A 21,434-nucleotide genomic window follows, 5' to 3' on the forward strand; every position below is an offset into this window, starting at 1 on the left:
CAGCTGACCCAGACAGGCTGGACAGGAGCCTGGACCCTGTGTTTGTCTTTAGACATGTACTCTGGGGGCTTTCCTTATGGGCTTCCCTTCAGTCTGCCAAAGGGTCCTCTGGGAGTGAGACATGGTGCTGGCTGTGTGTGTGTGTGTGTGTGTGTGTGTGTGTGTGTGAGAGAGAGAGAGAGAGAGAGAGAGAGAGAGAGAGAGAGAGAGGCAGCAAACAGCTTGAGATGAAGCTTGGACCAGGTTGGGGGGTACAGAAGGACCTGGGAGCAGTGAGGGGCAGCCAGGCATGTTTGGGGGAGCAGTGGGTCACCAGTAGAAAGGAGGCACATCTGACTCCTGTCCTTCTGTATTGAAGTGACACCTTTTCCATCTGCATGTCTGGCTCTAACCCACAGCCTAAAACCACTGAGAGGTGTGCCAGAGCAGGGCTGGAGAGGGGCCCTGCCGTGGGTGCTTCCTTGCAAGTCCTCAAATTGGATTCATAAACACTCATTCGGTTCATTTTCTTCCGCCTGAAGTAAGAGAATAGTGGAGGGGGGAATTGTACAAACTGGTTTTTCACCAGGCTAAGCTGTGAGCCACTTAGGGGTGGTTAGAACTCACTTCAGTTCACAAGTACAAGAAAAAAGAACCTCTCTGGTTGTCAAGTTGTCTTTTCTGTGGCAGGAGGTGGGCTTGAGCAGCTATGCAAATAGATTTGGAAAAGTAACACAGTGGGGCGGGGGGTGGGGGAGAAAAGCAATGCTATTTTTCTCTTCAGGGAATAATCAGGACAAATTTGTGGAAGGGCACATGGGAGCTGTCCTGTCCCTGCTCTAAAAACTATGCACTTGTCACCAACTGTGCTAAAAGCCAGGGATGCAAAAACAAACAGGCTTTGCCCTGTGCCTTTGAGCAGCCACAAGCTATGAGCGTCTGACTTTTCTTAGCCTCTGACCATGTGCCTGCCTATTCTTCTGTATCTGCCTAGAACCCTTCCCAGCCACAGAGGTTTCCTAGGAGGTTATATAATACATTCATGGAAATCCCTGACTCCGGAGGAAAGCCTAGTGTTCTAAACACAGCCTGGAGACTTTCCTGGTCCTGTGGTTTTCGACACATGCCCCACCACCAACAGGCATGTGTGCATTCTCAAGGTCTTGTTGGGTATGTTGGGCTGCGAGATGGAAAAACTATGCTCAGCATCATGTGAAAAGTCCTATGAGTTGACGGTTGGGAGGGGTTGGTAGGCAAATAGTTTCCCTGTGGCTTCCTCAATGATTGCGTAAAGGGACAACACCTAGCAGAACCTGTTGTACAGGCCTGCTCTGGAGCATTAGATCCAAGAGATGGGTGAGTCAAGAATCTGTGGTCATTCGTATTTCACTTCTTACCACCAGGACCAGCTGTGGTTACTAGTGTCTTTGACCATTTTGTGTCGTTATAATGAAATACCGGAGTCTCGTTACTTTACAAAAAAAATAAAAGGGTTCATTTTGGCTCATGATTTGGGGGCTGAAAGTTTAGAAGGCATGATGCCATCTGGTGAGGGCTTCCTGGCTATGTCACCTTGTGGCAAAGAAGCAGAGAGGGAAGCTGCCAAGGTCAGAGGGTGCACGTTCAAGGGAGGAAGCCAAAGAGATTCAGGGGAGGAGCCAGGTCCCCTTGTCACAACCTGCTTTTGAGGGACTTCCAGAGAGAGTGAGAAAAACCCTCCTGCTCAAAAAGCGTGAATCCCTCCTGAGCGTGGAGCCTTCCACTAATTCCTGTGTCTTAAAGATTCCACCACCTTTCAACATCAACACGGGGACCGAGCCTGCAGCGTGTGAGACTTTAGGTGACTAATCAGTCCATACCGCAGGAGTAAAAAGTAGACTAGAACCATGGGAAAGGATTGAGGTACCACAAAATCCAACTACCTTATGTATTGATTGATTTTACTTATTTTTGAGGTGCTGGCACCCAAACCCAGGGTCTCAAACATGCTACTACCTCTGGGCTACCTCTGGGCTACATCCTCAGCTCCAACTCCTATATTCTAATGTTGAAGTTGAGTTATGCTTGGTGGAGCCAGAGGTCTCCTGAGTCCTAATCATCCATCTATCCATCCATCCTCCATCCATCCATCCATTCATCTATCCATCCATTCATTTATCCATCCATTTATCCATCCATCCATCCAAAAATATTACTGAGCAACTACTTTCTCTCAGACACTGATTTTTTCACTAAGTCAGAGAAAACTCCTAAAATAAAAGAAAATCACTAAGCTTGTCTTCAGTGAACTTAAATCTACTGGTCACAACTGATGTTTGACTTTGTAGTTAAAAGTAACTTAGCTTTGAGATTGGCTTTTAAGTTACTTTTTGTATCAAAGAGGTCATCTACTGACCCCAGATGGTAAAAGACCATCACTTGAGTATTTGCTTCAAATTGATGTGGAAATGGGGAAGGGGGACGATTTGCATAGAGGAAGGATACTAGTCTCAGGCACTTGCTTGAACAAAGTCCTGATGAGGAACAGGTATTGGTAGGGGATGATTCGTCTTACGTTGGCTTTGAACTACTAAATTTGAGGTATCAATGGGCCTTTGAAATAATTGTTGGATAATTATAGAAATACAAGTCTAGAGCTTGGGAGAAAGATGAAATGGAGATGTATATTTGGGAGTCCTTGGCGGGGGGGGATGGTGTGGTTCTTAGAGCTGCAATAGGGCGAACCCCCACCCTAGCTTTCTTCAAGCTCAGAATGGTTTTCACAGTTTTTAAAGTGAAAAGACGTTCATTAAAGGAACTTGTTTGCTGTACCCTAGGTCAGTGACATTCTGCCACTTACAGTATGTTTTCCTCCTCATCACATTATCTGACATCAGTTTACCAACTTGGCCTTTACTTTACTCTCTGAGTCCATTAGCAATGAATGTTCAGGGATACCAAACCCAGAACGTTTGGTAACAGCATACTTAACTCTCCTCTCCTGGGGCAGCAGGTCTTTTTTCTTCTTTTAGGAGTGAAGAATGTCCTCTTATTGTGCAGTCTTGCCAGGTAATTCAGTAATTAGTAGTAGGCTTCCTTTAGCTGTCACAGGGTCAAGACAGTGCCCCATGACAGAGCTGAATCTGCCATTGCCCCTTCTCACAGGATCAAACATTAGTTAGATTCATTATCTAATTGCTTGCATAAGATCAATGAATATATTTCCTCATGTTGTATGCACACCAAAAAATGTCCATATATTTAGTTATAAATACAGACTCAATAAATTTAGAAAGCTTGATACCATAAAGTATGTTCTTTGTCCACAACAGAATGAAATTAAAGATAGTAAAATTAAAGAAATGATATTTAAGATATTTTGGGAAAATTCCAGTAAAGTACCTCTAAATATTTTATGGTTTAAGAAAGAAATTACAAAGGAATTTAGTTAATATTTTTAACTAAATAATAATAAAACACAACATATCAAAACTTGTGGGGTGCAGTTAAAGAAATGCTTTGAGGAGAAATCTATCGTCTTAAAAGCCTTTTATTTAAGAGTCTAAAGACCAAAAACCAATGGACTTGAGTTTCTGTCTGAAGAAACAAGAAGAGGAGCAAAGTGAAACCAAAGTAAATTAAAGGAAGGGAATAGTAAAGAGGGTAATAAATCATCATCCTAATAACGAAATAAGCATTTTAAAACATGGCAAACTTATCTGTATCTTGAAGAAGAAATAATATTTATTCTTCCTACACTCGTTCATGTATAGTACAGGGGGGGATCAATTTCCAACTGCGTTATGAGCCCAACTTTACTAAGGTAAAGAAAGAAACCAAAAAAAAAAAAAAGACAAAGACATTTCAAGAAAGAAATCAAACCTATAGGCCAACATCCATCATATTTCCTAGAAAAATAAAATTCAGCAACACATTTAAAGAAAAATAAATCATGGTCATGAAAGACATAATTCAGAAGTACAAGTTTCTTAAACATAGGGGAAAAAATCTAGGAATTCAATTCATCCTATAAGATAAATGACTGTATTAATAAATATGGAGAACTATTTGACCAAATTCAACACCCATTAGTGATGAAAAGTCATGACAAGGTAAGGAGACTAAGTAGCTTCTTCAACCTGATATAGGGAATTTATGAACAATCTGTAGCTGGTATCCTACTAAACCTAGGGGAAAATCTAGGAATTACATATCAAGCACTTTTTTCCTCAAATCAAGATCAAAGCAATATTTACTCTCAAAACTTTGATTAGTCAAGAGAAAAAAGCATAAATGTAAGTTTGAATGTCACTAAGGAGCTAGTGTACATTCTATGTGTGGATGACATGATAGTTTATGCAGGAAGTACTCAAGAATCTGTGAAACAACTGCTAGAATAAAATACTTATTAGTGAACTTACCAAGGTCACGATGTATTAGCTTTCTATCTCTGTGACAAAATATTTGAGATGATCAATGTGAAATGAACAACAATTTAATTAAGCTTGTGATTTTAGAGATTTTGCTCCATGGTCACCTGGCACCACTGCTTTGGGCCTGTGGTGAAGCAATTCATCATGGCGGAAACACATGGCAGAGGGAACCTCTTCACCTCCTGGTGTTCAGGAAACAAAGGGAGGAAAGGGCTGTGTTCCATTATCCCCTTCAAGAGCACACCTCACTGATCTCTCTGCCTGCCACTAGTTCCCAATAGTGCCACAGTGGGGAATAGGCCTTTAACCCAGGAGCCTTTGAAGGACACTTAAGATCCAAACTGTTAAATGGGCTATAAGGTTAAAGTACAAAAACCAACAGCATTTAATTAGGTAGCGGCAAACCACTCTACTAGTGGCCAAAGAAAATGTTAAAATTTCACTTAAATGTTTTGCAAAACCAAAAATACTTAGAAATAAGTTCAAGAAGGGTGTGCAAGACTTTTTCAGTGAATATTGTAGAACATTGCTGATGTGAATAAAAAGACTTGAAAAATGACATGTTCATGAATAAAGGGCTCAGGATTGTTGTCAGTTTTCTTCCAACAAGTTGGTAAATTTTAAGAGAATTCTAATAAATTTCCCATGAAACTTTTTAAATAGACTTTTTTGTTTGTTTGTTTTGGTACTGGGGATTGAACTCAGGATACTTAACCACTAAGCCACATTCCCGGCCCTTTTTGATATTTTATTTAGAGACAGGATCTTGCTGAGTTGCTCAGGGCCACACTAAGTTACTAAGGCTGGCTATGAACTTGTGATCCTCCTGCCTCAGCCTCCTGAGTTGCTGGGATTACAGGCAGGTGCCACAATGCTGGCTTATTTAAAATTCATAAAGCTGATTCTAAGTTCTGTTTGGCAGCTCAAATGACCTAGAATACAAAAAGTAATTTTTTAAAAGAAGAACAAAACTTGAAAATATATTTGAAGGCATATTATAATGTCACAATAATTATAATTATACTATAAAATTCACAATGTTGATTAAAGAATAGACATGTAAATTATAAAACAAGTTAAAACAACCTGGAAATAGACTTACATATACATGGTCAACTGACTTTTGTCAAATAACTGAGGCAGTTCAATAGAAGAGGAGTCTTTTCAACAATTGCTACTGAAATATCTCAATGTTCATGTAGAAAATCATGAAAATCACCTCCTACCTCAAATCATATTTAAAAATCAACACAAAGTGTGTCATAGCCTAAATGTAAAGATAAAATTATAAATCTCCTGAAGAAAACATAGAACCAAATTCTATCAAATCATGGAATTGTCAAAACAGGAAAATCATAAACAAGCAAACAAAAAATGGAAATAACATAATAACCTGGATTTTATCAAAAGAATAAGTTTTGATCTTTAACATGCGCTTTTAAGTAAACAAGAAGACAAGCCAAAGAACAAAAGAACGTATTCTCTATGCACATACCACACAATGAATTTATGAAGAATATATAAAGAATTTTACAACTCAATAATAACAAAAAACAACTTAATTAAAAATTGCCAAATATTTAAACATGTGTATCACAAAAGAAGGCAGTTATCAGCGGGTGTGGTGGCTCATATCTGTAATCCTGGTGACTCAGTGGCTGAGGCAGGAAGATCTCAAGTTCAAAGCCAGCTTTAGCAACTTAGCATGACACCTTCTTTAAAAAAAAAAAAGAAAGAAAAGGAAAAAGACTGGGATGCATTTCTAGTTAGGAATACAAAATGATACAATGGCTTTGGAAAGCTATTTGGCAGTTTCTTTAAAAGTTTAACGTATGTCAACTGTATTACCTAGCCATTCTACTCCCAAGTATATATCTGTACATTCTACTCCAAGCATATATCTGCACAAAAGAATTGTAAAATTCACGGTAGCAATATTCAAATAACCAAAAACTGAGGTAGGGGAGAACAAATGCCCATTAGCAGGTGATGGGGTGGCTGAAATTTACTATAACCATGTATGAGAAAATGACAGGAATACAAAGAAACAGATCACTGATACCTGCAGTAACAGGAATAATTTCCAGAAATATTATACTAAGCTAATGAAATCAGACACCACAGAGTTCATATCATATTATTTACTTCAATTAAAATGCAAATTCATCTATGATAGATCAGAAGTTTCCTGGGGTTAGGGTCAGAGTGAAGGATGAACTTCAAAGAGGAATGAGGAGCCTCTCTGGATTTGTGAAAATATTCTATATCTTGATCACAGCCTTGGTTTTATGTACATATACAATGGCCATAATTCATTCATTTTAGATGCAGTTTATTGTATGTAAATTATTCCTCCATGAGGTTGACAAGAAAAAAATCTAGCATACTTGGAATTGACCCTCCATCTCTGCTGAGCCTTGGTTGGTGGGCTGTTGCCAGGCATCATGTGACTTTCTCTGGGTTAAACAGGACATGCACAGTGGTATCGGAGTGGCTAGTGTTATAATCGGGGAGATTTGCAATTACATCTTGTAAAAGGACCATTCCCTGAGACAGTGAGAAAGGAGGAAACTTTAACCTGTTCTCCTAGTGTCAAAAACAGGTTTAACCTTGACTTTCTCTCTCTCTCTCTCTCTCTCTCTCTTTCTCTCACACACACACACACACACACACACACACACTCACACACACAATTGTGATTTAAAATGAATTCAAAGACACTAGAACCTACTAATCTGAAAGGTAAGAATTGCTTTGCACATAGTCCGATGGATTGTGCCTATAAATGCAGACTTCCTAATTGTGTACCCTTCTGAATGTGCCCTGACATCCTCCTTCAGGATACACCAGAGCAAAGTTCAGGGCTGTACTGATTGGCTTTCCCAGGCCACTGCAATGGCTTCAGTAGCTGTTTGTGATCTGGCAAGCTATGAAAAGAGTTTTTATTTGTGGTAGTAATATTCAAATCTTTGAATCTCAATCATGTTTCCCGAGTTTCCTCTGGATTTGAGAGTCAAATAAACCTCACTTAACCTCATTCAAACCTTCCTGATCTGGACTTGTGAAACCAGGTCTGGCTTCTCATCTTGGCTTCATTTCTTTGGGAGTTCAACTCCAGAAATGAATAACCCAGGTCTCCTAAGACCCACACATGGATTTCTCCAAGGTCGGGCGGAAAGTGGAATGAATCTAAATAAACTCACTGCATCAGGGTACAACCATGAAGTTTATTTTACATTTATTTTGAAACCATAAATCACAAGTTTCAAATACTTGGATTAGCTTTTCCTGAAAACACAGCTTCATTTGTTTAAATAACATAGACCAGTATGATAACAGTTTTGTAAAATATTATTGATGGACAATAAATACATGCATATTGTCCAGGTTATCCATAGATCAGACACCCAGAGGGTATTAGATGTGCAATACCTCCCAAGAAGGAGGAACCCAAGGGCGGGGAGAACTCTGAGAATCCCTTACAGAGTGACCACAGGGGAAGGAGAAAGGGAAGGAGGGATATTGAAAGAGTTTACCAAAATCATCACAGAGTCCTCAGGCTAGGGACACCTACCACAGAAGACCTGCCCTTCTGAGAAAGGACATATTGTAGTGCCCCTGCCACACTCCATAGCTAAGAACAGAACACAAGAATTAAAATACAGCAGGTGGCTGGACATTTCATTCCCTGTAGTCAGAGATATGAAACGCTCTCACCGCCACAGATGGAGAGATGGATGATGGGTGCCAACATAGGTAGATGATAGGCAGGCAGGTAGGATTAGAAAGGACAAATTTATAATATTCATTTATCTGGAAGGGATTGTGAGCCATGCATGGAGGTTTCCTTTAGCATTTTTGTTTCTTAAAATTTCTTCACTTTTGTATGTATACCTAAGCAAATCTGGTTTAAGATTTCTACAAATATTCCTTTTTCAAAGTAACTCCTTTCTTCATTTCATATTAGGAGATACACATCACAATATGCATTGTGTGTGTGTGTGTGTGTGTGTGTGTGTGTGAGGGGGGCGGTCCTTGCTCGGGCAAATTTGCACTAAGCTTTCTGATTCTTTTTCAACTTTTCCATTTTCTCCTTCTCCCAGAAAATGCACTAGAAACTCCTCTTTGGGAAAGGAAGCAAGTTTTTTTTTTTTTTTTTTTTTTTACAGTCTGTCCACATTCCTTATCTAACATTTCTAACAAATCTTATCAGCCACTGGCTTCTTATTGCATTAAAAGGTCAAACACTGATCCATTTGGAGGGGATGCACCACCGTTTAGGACCTTATAAGATTCAAAATAAATTATTGGTGCTCTAAGAGATTTATAAATCAAGAATGCTAGTCTATAATACAAGTTAATTTCATTTTTGTGGACATTTTGGTTACAGAAACTATATCAGGTATACCTCTCTGACAAACATACAAATTCAAGTCCACCTTGACACCCAGAACATGACCTTATTTGAAAACAGTGTATTTGCATAGTGATTAGTTAAGACGAGCTCACATTGGACCAAGGTGGACCCTAATCTAATGACTGGTGTCCTGTTGAAATGACCAGGTGCACAGAGGAGACACACAGAGGAGGCCATATGAAGAGGTGACAGAGCCTGGAGTGATGTGTCCATAAGACAAGGAACACTGAAGATTGCCTAAAAACACTAGGAACAAGGAGGGGACGAGGAGGAATCCCCCCTTCATACTTTCCAAGGGAGCATGACCCTGGCCCATCTTGATATCCAGGATATCCAGTCTCCAGAGCACTGAGAGAATAAACTCCCACTCCTTCAAGCACCTAGCTTGCAGCACTTTATTCTTAGAGCTTTGGGAAAATACACAGAAATCAGGGTCCCGAGCTACATGGTGAAGGGCATGTGAACTTGTGATTCTAGGGTCATTGTGCATCCTTCTTGTGTCCCTGGCAGCAAAGTCCATTGGCAGTGGGACACTCTAAAGGACAGTTTGTAGCTCTTGAGCTCCTTTGAGGAATGACCCTCTTTGCCAACATTCCAAAGCCAAGAGTCATGTTCTAGGATTTTTGATCTCTGTAGAAAATGTACAAATAGTATGCATGGTGACTCCAGGTCCCCCCCAAAGCTAGGATGTCCATTCCTACTCATCAGTTGCTTCTACTTTCTCAGTAGAGGAAACCCCTCAATAAATGCAAGGCCCTGCTTAGAGGAGAGAGTAAATGAGATGAACTGGGGCTTTGTTTTCAATGTATTCCAATAGTTTATGATTATGTACACAACAAACCAATCTAAAGACAGTTTTGAGGATGGATCATTATTTATTGCCTATCTCTCTCTCTGTGGGAAATTAGCCATTTCTTATTATAAGGGGAGACACCAGGTATGGAGCAGTCCTTGCAGGGTGGGGCAAGTCTTGGAAGTAGGCTTTGGAGGGAATGACTGCAGCTGCCTTCAGACTACAGACCAAGGGGCCAGATTCTGCCACCCCGGGATCAGTGTCTGCACAAAATGGCATGCATTTCTGGTAATTCCCAAACCCAAAAGCTGTCAGTCACGCTGAAGAATGGAGGTAACACTGAGGGTCTTAATAAGGATGAATGGGAATGGAGAGATTGAACTGGAACAGTAGGCTCCAGCCTGGGGAACCTTGGTAGGGTGCAGAGGAGAGGAACCACATCCAGAAATAAGAGGAGAGCCAAGTGTGAGGGCAGGTGTGGGTGTCCCCTGCAAGACTCACTTTGAAATTCAATTGCCTTGTGACAGTGTTGAGAGGTTGAACCTTTATGAAGTGAGTAAATAGATTACTAGACTAATGTCAGTGTCACAGGTTGGGTTATCTCCAGAGTGGGTTTGTGATAAATTCAGGTTCCTCTTGCCTTCTCTGTCTGGCTCAGGTGTGCTTGCCTTCCCTTTCTGTCATGTTCTATGAAGCAGAAAGTTCCCCGCCAGATGCTGGCGCCATGCTCTTGGACTTACCAGCCTCCAGAATTGTGAGCCAAATAAATGTCCGTTGTTCATCAATTACCCAGTCGGTGATATTCTCTTATGCAGCAGAAAATGGGCTCAGACAGGGAGGGGATGAATGGGGAATAGGCCCAGTCATTCTCAGAAGGACCCAGTGGTCCTTCTGTAATTCAGAATATACTTACAGTGACTGTTTCCTTGAGATTTATCTTCTGTCCCCTGCTCTGATTTTTTTTTTTTCATTTTTTCCTGGTAGGTGCAGATAATGGCAAATGGGTGTATGCTGTGGTTTAGCAGGATTCCCAGGGACTGATATTCTCAAAGATCTTTGTTTTCTGCAGCTATCTTACTTCATCTGTTTTATAGGTCTCATTACCTGAATGTCTGCTGCCACTTTACAGAAGCTTGGTCTAAGTTCTGGGCTGCAAAGTGATAAGTACATCCCTGTAATTCCAAAATAAATGGGAAAATAAGTAGAGCCATAATAGGGAGATTAAGAGTGTGTCTCACATAGACCAGAGTGGTTTGGAAAAGTCATTGAGATGACATATGGACACTACTCAAGAGGGCCAGGTTCTGATAAACCCACTGTTAAGTAGAAAATTCACAAATTGAAAATGCACTTAAAACGCCTAACCCCCTAAGCATCTCAGCTGAGCAACATAGCTAACTGGGAGCTGTATTGCTGCTGCCCAGCCTCATGAGAGAGTATATCTGCAGATCATGAGCCTGGGAAAAGTTCCAAATTCAAAATTCAAAGTACAGCTTCAACTGAATGCAGATCTCTTTCACACCACCATAAAGTTGAAAAAAAAATTGTAAGTCAAATCATCCTAAGTCAGGGACCATCTGTATATGAAGACTGTAGTAGGTTGGTTCAGTTGGGAAAGAGAAACCACACAGTAGATTAGAGAGAAAATTTTTATGTAAAATTTATTAACTATGATAACTTTATAATTAATAGATGTATGGGAACTGTGGTCCCAAGGGCTAAGGGAGGGCATCCCAGGAACAAGGCACTTGGATGGGATTCAGATCCTACTGGGAAAGGTGTGTATCTGGACACTAGAAAGCAGAGGAGGTGGGTTAGCAGACTGGAGCTGGTCTAGAGTTGCTAGAAAGAGCATCTTCTGGAAGGCAGGCAGGGTCAGAGCTCAGCAATCCCTGGTGCAGTGGAAGCCTGGGCTCCAGGGGCCTCAGGAGGAGCTAGCTGCATGCAGGGGAAGGGGTCATGGCTTCACAGGGAGGACTACTACTTCGGACCCCAAGGGCATAGACATGCTATACCTGGGCCATGCTGGGGCTTTCTGTTGGCAGATTATCACACGAACCTGAAGCTGCAGGGTTGCAAAGGGATCCCTTTCAGGAATCGTGGCAAAGCCAGGCTCCACCAGAAATCCTCACCCTCACATGACTGTCTCTGGAGGATCCCAAGAAAACTTTATCCTTCAGTGTCCCTTCTGCCCCATCTCTTCAGAGAGCTCAACCTAGTGCTCACTTTAAAGGAGAAATGTTTAAAGAGCAGACATGAAAATAATTTGATCTATGTATACAATATAGAATGATCAAATCTGGGTAATTAGCATATTTATTTTTTGGATACTAGGGGTTGAACCCAGGGGCACCTAATCACTGTTCCACATTTCTAGCACTTTTTAATTTTTTTAAATTTTGAGACAGGGTGTCCCTGAGTTACTTCAGTCCTCACTAAGTTGCTGAGGCTGGCTTTGAACACGCAATCCTCTTGCCTCAGCCTCCCTAGCCACTGGGATTATAGGCGTGTACCACCATACCCAGCTAGTATATCGATTTCAAACATGTGCTTGGTTACAAGCAACCAGTATTATGCTTTCTCTTTGTGAATATGAATGCATTTAAACTACTTGGAATAGATTTAAAAGTTAGGTAGCCATGTTAGTATTTGTTGTGGAATTTATTGTTGTATATTATTTAACTAACCACAAAGTTGAGAAAAGGTGTGTGAAAATTTTCTAATTCCTGTTTATCATCTTTATTTCATTTTTTTTTGTCTAGGTCTTATACAATATATTAATTGCCTTCACAAAGATGCATAAATTTGAAGACATAGAACCTGTCGACATTTTGGCTGGATGTGCCCGATTCATCATTGTGGGGTGTGGGGGAGTATTTTTTGGCATCATTTTTGGATTTATTTCTGCGTTTATCACACGTTTCACTCAGAATATCTCTGCAATCGAACCGCTCATCGTCTTCATGTTCAGCTATCTGTCTTACTTAGCTGCAGAAACACTCTATCTCTCTGGCATCCTGGCGTGAGTACAATCCAAGTACCGAGTCTCCAAGTCAAACAGAGAAAGTTTAGGACCACAGAGGGTGAACCAAGCATCTGGAAAAGGCGTGACTTCTGATATTACTCCCCAAAGGTCTTGCAAGATGTAGGATATTTTTTAAAAAACTTTTGTGAGATCTGATTCAGGTCTTTTGCCAAACAAATATTGTCTCCAACATTTGCATTTGTTCCCTCGATTTGCTTGAGGAGAGCAATTATCATACCAATTTAGGACTCACAGAAAATCTTGTCCAGAGAAAAGCTAGGGGGAAGTTCAAGGTTAAAATCTATCTTTGTAGTTTTTAAGATTTTCTTTGAAAAATTAATTATAAAGTGGAAGGGGGCCATGCCACAAAGAGCTTCCAGTCCTGGGCTCTGCTCTCTGTGGTTCCCTTCAAATCACATCAGAGTTCCATGACACTTCAGCATGGAATGCCATTATGCAGATGGGATAAGACTGGAAATACAGACTTCTTTGTTCTGATGAAGACATTTTTGAGGTGTTTACCCTCGTGTTCCTTGTAAACTTAATATGCTTTTCTGAGACTGAGTCTTCTCAATTTGGCTCACTGTAATTGATCATGTGCTTTTCTCTATGACATTGTCCTCATATCTAACTCTTCAAGCAGAGCTATTTAATTCTATTGTGTAGGGATACCTATAAATATAACAGCGTAGACGCTAAGCATTTATCCTTTCCCCACTCTAAAAAAATGACAAAAGCCATCAAGAGAAGGCAAAGTTCTTTCATTTCCCCATATTTGCTAAATGACTGTAGAACAGAAGCATTTGAAATGAAAACTTGTCATAAAAGAATTGTAAGACCTTAATTTGCTTGAGTGTAAGAAATCAGGGCCTCCCTGAGTTATTCTGTCTGTCCAACTTAAGTGGGATTTATTTTGGTTTAAGGCAGAGTAAAGCAGACGGTGAAGGTTGAGACCGACAAAGCTCTCAATGAGGGTAGGAAGGTAGAGAAATCTTCTGCTTCTTGTTCTCTGGCACGAGTTTCCCTCCATTTTGTTATGTGAAAGCCATGCCATACCCACTTTCTCTACCACATTCACCTTCCCTTGTATCACCGCCCCCGCACCCCGCCTTCCAGAGGGGAGAGAGAGAAAATGTGTGGAAGATCTGTAGGCAGAGGGGTTGCCTTTTCTGGATAAAGACTTGCTTCAAGGATCTGTAGCTTTGCCAGTGGGGAGGACATTTTGTGGAGAAGTAAAACTTGTTGCTTCACTATGAGACTCTGCTCCCATTGTAGAATCACAGCCTGTGCCGTGACAATGAAAAAGTATGTGGAAGAAAATGTGTCCCAGACGTCCTACACGACCATCAAGTACTTCATGAAGATGCTGAGCAGTGTCAGCGAGACCTTGATCTTCATCTTCATGGGCGTGTCCACCATTGGGAAGAACCATGAGTGGAACTGGGCCTTCATCTGCTTCACTCTGGTTTTCTGCCAGATCTGGAGAGCCATCAGTAAGAAACAGCAGGGACCCAAAGACTCCTACCCAGCTTGTTGGTTTTTCTTTTTCTTCTTTTTTATTTTCTAGTTCTCTTTATTCCCTTCTGCCCTATAAAACCGTAAGCAGTGAGTTGGGGTTAATTGGTTTTATTCGTAGGGGAGGGTTGGCACCTTGTAGTGACCAAGAATGTTTTATGTTTGTTCCCTCCATTAGCTCAAAGTTATGAGTGGCTGGCAGATAAGGTTCTGCACTGAAGCTGGGAGGAAGCAAAGAATATTTTCTCTTTTAATTGAAGACTGAACTTTTACATCTACACATTTAAATATAGCTCAGTAAATGTATCCCTTGCACTTCACTTCTTTGCCAATTTTTACCCTCTTGCACCTTAAATCAGATATAGATTATAAACTGTGGGTATTTACACATTTGTTACAGGATAAGTGAGAACTTCAAAATTGTGTAAGGCAAATACACTCACATATCCCTCTAAATAGCACAGTTAGTTTGAGGGTTTAGTGCATGGGTATCTAGCAAAGAAAGGGCCAAGAAGTGAATTTTTATTTTAAAAAGAACTCAATGTGAATTAGTAAGGACAACTATAAATTAAATGATCTCCCCCTTGTAAAGGGTGCACAATTTTTGAAATTGAGATTCAATGATTGCTGATTTATCTTGTACATTTATGTTTCAGGAACCAGAAAAAATACATTAGGCACTGAGCTACAATATACGTGTTTCTATTTGATTAGAAACATTATATTTTCTACTGACTTCGACTAATCTTTTAAAATCAATTACTCAGAGAAATTAGGAGATGTGGTTGAGAACTTACATTGAATGTGTCAATTTCAAATTAATTTAGGATGGCTTTTAGGATCTAGGAAAGAATAATAAAAAGGCAGAAATATTAAAATATTCATAAGGACAGTGGGATATGTATGCCTACTGGGTCCCTGGTGGAAAAACAATTAAAGAAACTTTGATATACATTCAAATCTGAAATCAAATCCCGTCATGGTTATTCACAAGTCATTTGAACTTGGCAGACATTTATCTATTCAAAAATCTTCTTCCACCACCCAAAATTTTAGATGTCTTTCAGTTCCAATATTCTACAAATCTTCAGGCAAGTAGAACTAATATCAAAAGAAATAATATTAGAGAGCTTCACCCCAACCAACAAGAAGATTAATATTGTGGCTATATCAATATTGTTTACCCTTAGTGACCATCTAGCCCAACTCCATAATCTTATAATTGAGAGAACTCATGGGGCCGCCATTGATGGAGGGACCAGTTGACCACATTCCAGTGATTGACAGAGCAGGCGTCAGAATCCAGTTCTCCCACTCATTGCTTATTCTCTTTCCATCCTGACTCATTATTGCTAATAGTAATGATGATGAGAGTTTATAGGCTCTTGAAGGCTTGGAAATTCAAGGCCTCATTTTATGTGATTTATGGATATTAAGTTTATTTAATCTTTTTGCCTGACTTCTGAGGTAAATATACTTGGCTCCCTATATCCTTGCCTTCGGCATCCATAGATTCAACCAATCACAGATCAATCATAGTAGAAAAAGAAAAAACCTTCCTGTACCCAACATGTGCAGACTTTTTTTCCTAATCCCTAAAAAATATAGCATAACATCTATTGATAGAGCACTGATATTTTATTAGGTATTATAGATGATCTAGAGAAGATTTAAAGTATCCAGGAGAGTGTGCCTCATTTCCATGCGAGTGCCATACCATTTGATATGAGGGACTTGAGTATCCATGGAATTTGGTCTCTGTGGGGGGCCCAGAACTAAGGGATGGCTCTCATCTCTATTATGCAGATGAAGATTCTGGGGGCTTGAAATGACGAATAACCTTGCTCAAGTTCACATGACTGGCATATAGAGAAACCAGTACAAACAAAACAAAAGGAAACCTTTGAATTCTTCTGTCTTTTATATTAACCCTGTTAACAGAGGCTGTAAAGCCTGTGTGGTTGGAGGTCCATGAGTATGTGGAGAGATTCATTCTACTGAAATAAAGCCTCTTCTTTCATTAGTGACAGCTTTTTGGGAGGAACCTTTTCCACCAGGAACCAGCACATTGGTGGTGGCTAAGTCCTGTGGGACACGTTGGGAGGCAGAATCAGTGTAGTAGAAAACACTTTTATGTCCAGACACATTGCCCTAACTTCCAACTTCGGCTTAAGAAACTCTGGCAAAAGAGTTCCCAGCCCCAGCCCTTGGGAGCCCCCTCACTTGTTGCATTGAACCCCAAAATGAGCAGAGCCAACCAGAAAACATTGGCTCAGCTTTAGAGGTCACAGTTACTAGAAAGCAGAGAACTCTCCTCACACTGAAATCCCAGACCTCTTTTGGGAAGCCAATGATGATATGAGATAAACATTTTTTTTTCCAAATAATATCCTTGCTTTAACTAATTTTGAAAGGCAGAGAAATCATTATGAATATAGCTTAAAAATATCCCCTTACACACCCACAAAAATTAAGATTCTATTATTTTATTTTATTTTGGGGGTTACCAAGGATTGAACACGGGGCGCTTGATCACTGAGCCACATCCCCAGCCCTGTTTTGTATTAATCTAGAGATAGGGTCTCAAATGTGTTGTGTAGCACCTCGCTTTTGCAAAGGTTGCCTTTGAACTTGCGATCCTCCTTTCTCAGCCTCCTGAGCCACTGGGATTACAAGTGTGCACCACTCTGCCCAGCAAGATTCTGTTATTTTAAACACACATGTGCAAACTACACGTGGCAGGAAGCCACCAGCAAAGACTTCCAAGTTGAGGCACTGTGGTCTCCCCAGCCAACAAGTGAAGGGCCCTCAGAGGGTTCTCTTTGGGAAGGGCGCTCCTGGGTGTGCTGGAATCTGGTTGCCTTGTTGGAGGGCAGGCAGGGAGACCTCAGCTTCAGCCCACCAGCATTTGATCTCCACCCATTTGCGGCTCCTGCTCTAATATGTATCTCCCCCTTTCTAGGCGTATTTGCCCTCTTCTATGTCAGTAACCAGTTTCGGACTTTCCCCTTCTCCATCAAGGACCAGTGCATAATTTTCTACAGTGGTGTTCGAGGAGCTGGAAGTTTTTCACTAGCATTTCTGCTTCCTCTGTCTCTTTTTCCTAGGAAGAAATTATTTGTCACTGCTACACTGGTAGTTATATATTTTACTGCATTCATTCAGGTTGGTAGATTTCCTCAATGTTTAATGTAAATAGATCTCTTCAGACTGTGTATCTAATTTTTAAAATGCAAATACAGGAAACTCATCTGATTAGATTTCTGTTCCATACCCAAACAAAATTCCCCAAAATGTCTAGGTCATGTTCATGATGGGTCACTAACTTCTAAAATGTGATGCTTTTTGATTAATGCAACACATTGATAAAATATCCTGGGATCACAAGTGAATAACTATGCTACTATACATCTCTGAAAACGAGACTCCAATTATTACTAGATAGCAAAAGTTTTTTCTTTCAGTTGGCATTAGCTCTTAACAAACTAATGAAATGTTATTTTAAGGGATGAAATCAAGCTCTTTATAAAAATACGGATAGTATGATTTTTATTACAGCCCTTAAAAGAATTAAGAACAAAAGTAAACATTGAAGCATATATTCAAGAAAAGCTAGAAACAAACATGTACCAATTAGTCATTGTAATAATTTTCATAATAAGTATGTTCTCTGTAGTGGTGATTTTCATCTCAGCACAACCCTTTATTTCATTGTTTATGATCTAGGGCATCACAATTGGTCCTCTGGTCAGATACCTGGATGTCAGAAAGACCAATAAAAAAGAATCCATCAATGAAGAGCTTCATACCCGTGTAAGTTTTGAGTTCATAAGATGTTGCCCATTTGTCACCTATGAGAATGTTCTAGAGACTTGGGTACATGTCACTAGACTTGTAGCCTCTTTCCTCCCTACCTCCACTAAACGTGATCGTATGGTTTCCTAGTTTTGCTGCTGTAGGGAATTAACAAAAGTTTATGGCTTTAAACACCACAAATGTATTATCTTGGAGTTCTGGAGGTAGGCATTGAAATGGGTCACAATCAAGGTGTGGCAGGCTACAATACCTTTCTGGAAGCTCCAGGTAAGAATCTGTTTTCCTGCATCCTCCAGCTTCTAGAGGCTTTCCGTGTTCCTTGGCTGGGTCCCTTCCATCCAGAAAGCCAGGAATGACTGACAGGTCTCTCTCATGTCACACCACTGTGGCTCTTCTGCCTTCCTCTTCCACACTGAAGGACCATTGTGATTGCGTTGGACCCACATGGATAATCCTAGATGTTCCCTCTGTCTTAAAGTCAGTGGACTAATAACCTTAAGTCCATTGGTTATCTGAGTTCTCCTTTGCATATAAACCATCATATTCACAGGTCTCAAAGATTAGGATGTAAACTTCTTTGGGAGACCATTATTCTGCCTATCACACTCTTCTCTCTTGTCTCTCAAAGATTTATATTTGTTCCACCTGCAAAATATATTCAATCTATCCTAGTATCATGGAAATCTAAATCCACCAAAGCATCAACTCCAAGTCCATATCTCATCTAAATTTCATCAGTTCAAATGTCCCAGATATCATCATCTCAATCATCTACATCAGGGACTCTTGGTAGAATCCATTTTAAGGCACAATTTCACTTCTCATCCTATAAAAGTCAGGAAACTAGTTATCTGTTTCCTAATTATACTGCAAGGACAGTTGCTGGATAACAGGTATTGACACTCCTTTTCAATAAGTGGGGGAATGGAAGTGAAAATGAAGTCATGGATCCCAAGCGAATTGCAAAGTCCTTCTGGGAAAATTCTATTTGGTTTCAAGGCCTGGAAATAATGTCCTTAGATTCTTTCTTTTACCCTCTAGTGCTCACTCTACCCTCTGATCCATACTTCCTGTATGTAAAAGGTAGCATGCCTTCCAAGCTGAGTGGTTTTATTGGCCAGTTTCTTGATTGTAAAATTGCGGGGTCCAACCGTCTTCTTTCATTCTACCCCCTTCTCTCTCCCTTTCATTTCAAGATGGCGGTGTTTCCTCAAGGTCCAACAGAAAAGCAGACCCAGTAGAAGAAATATAAAGAGATTTGTTCAAGGAATTGGTTTATACTCTTGTAGAAAGAGGTTAGCAAGTCCCAAATCCATAGGACAGACCAAGAAGGGAAGGCTAAAACTTTGTGGCATGACTTAAAGCTTTTATCCACAGCACACTTTCTCATTTGGGAAGGCTCAACTGTGTTGTGAAAACCTCTCAACTGACCAAATCCAGCCACTGAAATCATCTCAAATTATCTCCCTTGCTTAAAGACAACTGGTTTTTTAATCATATCTACAGAATCACAACAATATCTAGATTTGTTTTTGGTTGAATAATTGGGGACTTGATTAGTCAATTTGATTCCTTAGAAGAACTATTATAGTGACTAATGTTCAAAATTGTCTTACTTCTAAAATCGTTGTTCTACAGGAGTATGGGGTCCTTTTCCTTTTTCTTTTTTTTTTTTTAATCTTTTAATGGTGAAAGTACAAAGATTACAAATGTAGCCTGGTGGCAGTTTTTGAGGGAACTCTATCCAGGCAAAGGTGAGTATGAAGAAGTTCATTCTGATTTCTACCTGTTTGAGTTCAACACAATACACATAGAATAACATTCTGTATGGATTCCTGGAATAGAATTGAGAATTAATGTAGGGAAGATGCACACATACAGAGATAGATGTCAGCTCGTTTATGAAAGAATATTCTGAAATCATTTTTTTGATTGTTGTGCCCACGGGGCAATGGATGTGCCCAGCAGTGATTGGGGGCACTTGGTATATTTGCTGTTCAGAAATGCAAGCTTTCAGGGGATAATTGAGCCAAATAACTACTACAATTCTATCTTTGACGGTTCACAATTTTAATGGGGGAGAAATAAATGAAATCTTCCTAAATCAGCTTTGAGTTTCATAGCAAAAGATACTTGAGGAACTAGAGTAATTTAAATTTCAGGAAATGCAGCCAAATTTTTCAAGATCATTTGAAAATATTTAAAGGGATAGAGAGTGTTTTGAAATATGTAGTGCCATAACATAACTGTATACTTTTTTTTTGTCTCTATCTTTATCTACTTGGATTCATTACTTTGAGAAACAAGGCAATACAACCTAAATATGTAGAACCTGTATATATCATTTCTTTACCAGTTTTTACTCTTTTTCTCAAAAAATTATAATTATCCACAGGCAGTTTGTCAATTAAGTATTTAAAGAATAATTTAGAATCTTAATTTTTTTTCAAAAGGAAAAGGTCAGAAATTAGTATAGACTCCAGTGATTCATAATTTAAATTATTTAGAGATTAATTTGTAGTTATTTTAAGCTTGCATTTCTCCTAAATTCTGTAAACAGTTGTGGATGAAATGAATGTAGTATAATTGCCTCGAATGTTGAAGTGTAAATACATAGATTAAAAAAAATGGGAAATATAGGTAAGTTGTCTCATTATATGTTATCACAATAGATTATCTGAAGAACTGTATTTTGAGAAACTACATAAATTGGATACAGGCATGTTCTTGTTTTGGCAATGGAATTAAAAGTAACAGTTAATTATTAGACTTTGCATCCATATATTTTCAGTAATGAAAAACTTCCCAGATCATTCTGGGTAAATATTCAAAGCCAATGCCAGCAAATGCCTCTTTTCATTGCGTACTATGTGACTTATCAAGGAGCTTATCTAGAGAGTCTTTCAATCATGAAACTAATTTGACATAATATGAAAGGCATGGCATATTTTAGTTACATGAATAGAGAGGAAGAAAGGGGGTAGGCTTCCGGAAATTCAAGCCTCCCCCACTTTCAAATGTGTATCAGCTTTCCCTGTGTGTCTTTTAGAGTTTGCATTTCACCAGGAGTGATTTTCTTCTGTCTTGGTTTTGGCAGCTGATGGATCACTTGAAGGCTGGAATTGAAGATGTGTGTGGGCACTGGAGCCACTACCAAGTGAGAGACAAGTAAGGCACGCGGGGTTTCTGCACGTAACAAAGCATGCTTATGGCATTCCTGGGAACTTTCAAAGAGGACCAGGAAGCTAAAGGTCCCAGGAGCCATACCATGCAAGAAGCCCTTGGAAATCCCAGACATGTCATGCCTAGAGCCTCTAGTGGAAGAGGCCGTAAACCTGGTTTAGGTTGCATCAGAGAGAACTAGTACTATGAGTGGAAATTAGAAAAGTCATGTTTAAGTTTAAAACAAGGACAAGATCCCCCAGGATAAAAGCAGCCGAAGCATGGAATGACTGGCTTCATGAGACTGTGAAGGGA

General features: G+C 39.8%; 1 protein-coding gene across 2 annotated transcripts in view; it reads left to right on the forward strand.

The window, feature by feature from the left end:
- Slc9a4 (solute carrier family 9 member A4) overlaps positions 1 to 21,434 on the forward strand; it is a 60,611-nt gene that overhangs the window by 14,056 nt on the left and 25,121 nt on the right. For both annotated transcript variants that reach the window (XM_046420072.2, XM_046420073.2), the window contains 5 exons: positions 12,364 to 12,623; positions 13,902 to 14,119; positions 17,104 to 17,306; positions 17,868 to 17,954; positions 21,055 to 21,125. In XM_046420072.2, coding sequence (XP_046276028.1) covers positions 12,364 to 12,623; positions 13,902 to 14,119; positions 17,104 to 17,306; positions 17,868 to 17,954; positions 21,055 to 21,125 — 839 coding nt within the window. The remainder of the gene's footprint in view (positions 1 to 12,363; positions 12,624 to 13,901; positions 14,120 to 17,103; positions 17,307 to 17,867; positions 17,955 to 21,054; positions 21,126 to 21,434) is intronic.

This window comes from Marmota monax, unplaced genomic scaffold, assembly GCF_021218885.2.
Source record: "Marmota monax isolate L192 unplaced genomic scaffold, Marmota_monax_Labrador192_F-V1.1 WCK01_AAM20220418_F8-fsc00178, whole genome shotgun sequence".
In the NCBI taxonomy this organism is placed as follows: Eukaryota; Metazoa; Chordata; class Mammalia; order Rodentia; family Sciuridae; genus Marmota; species Marmota monax.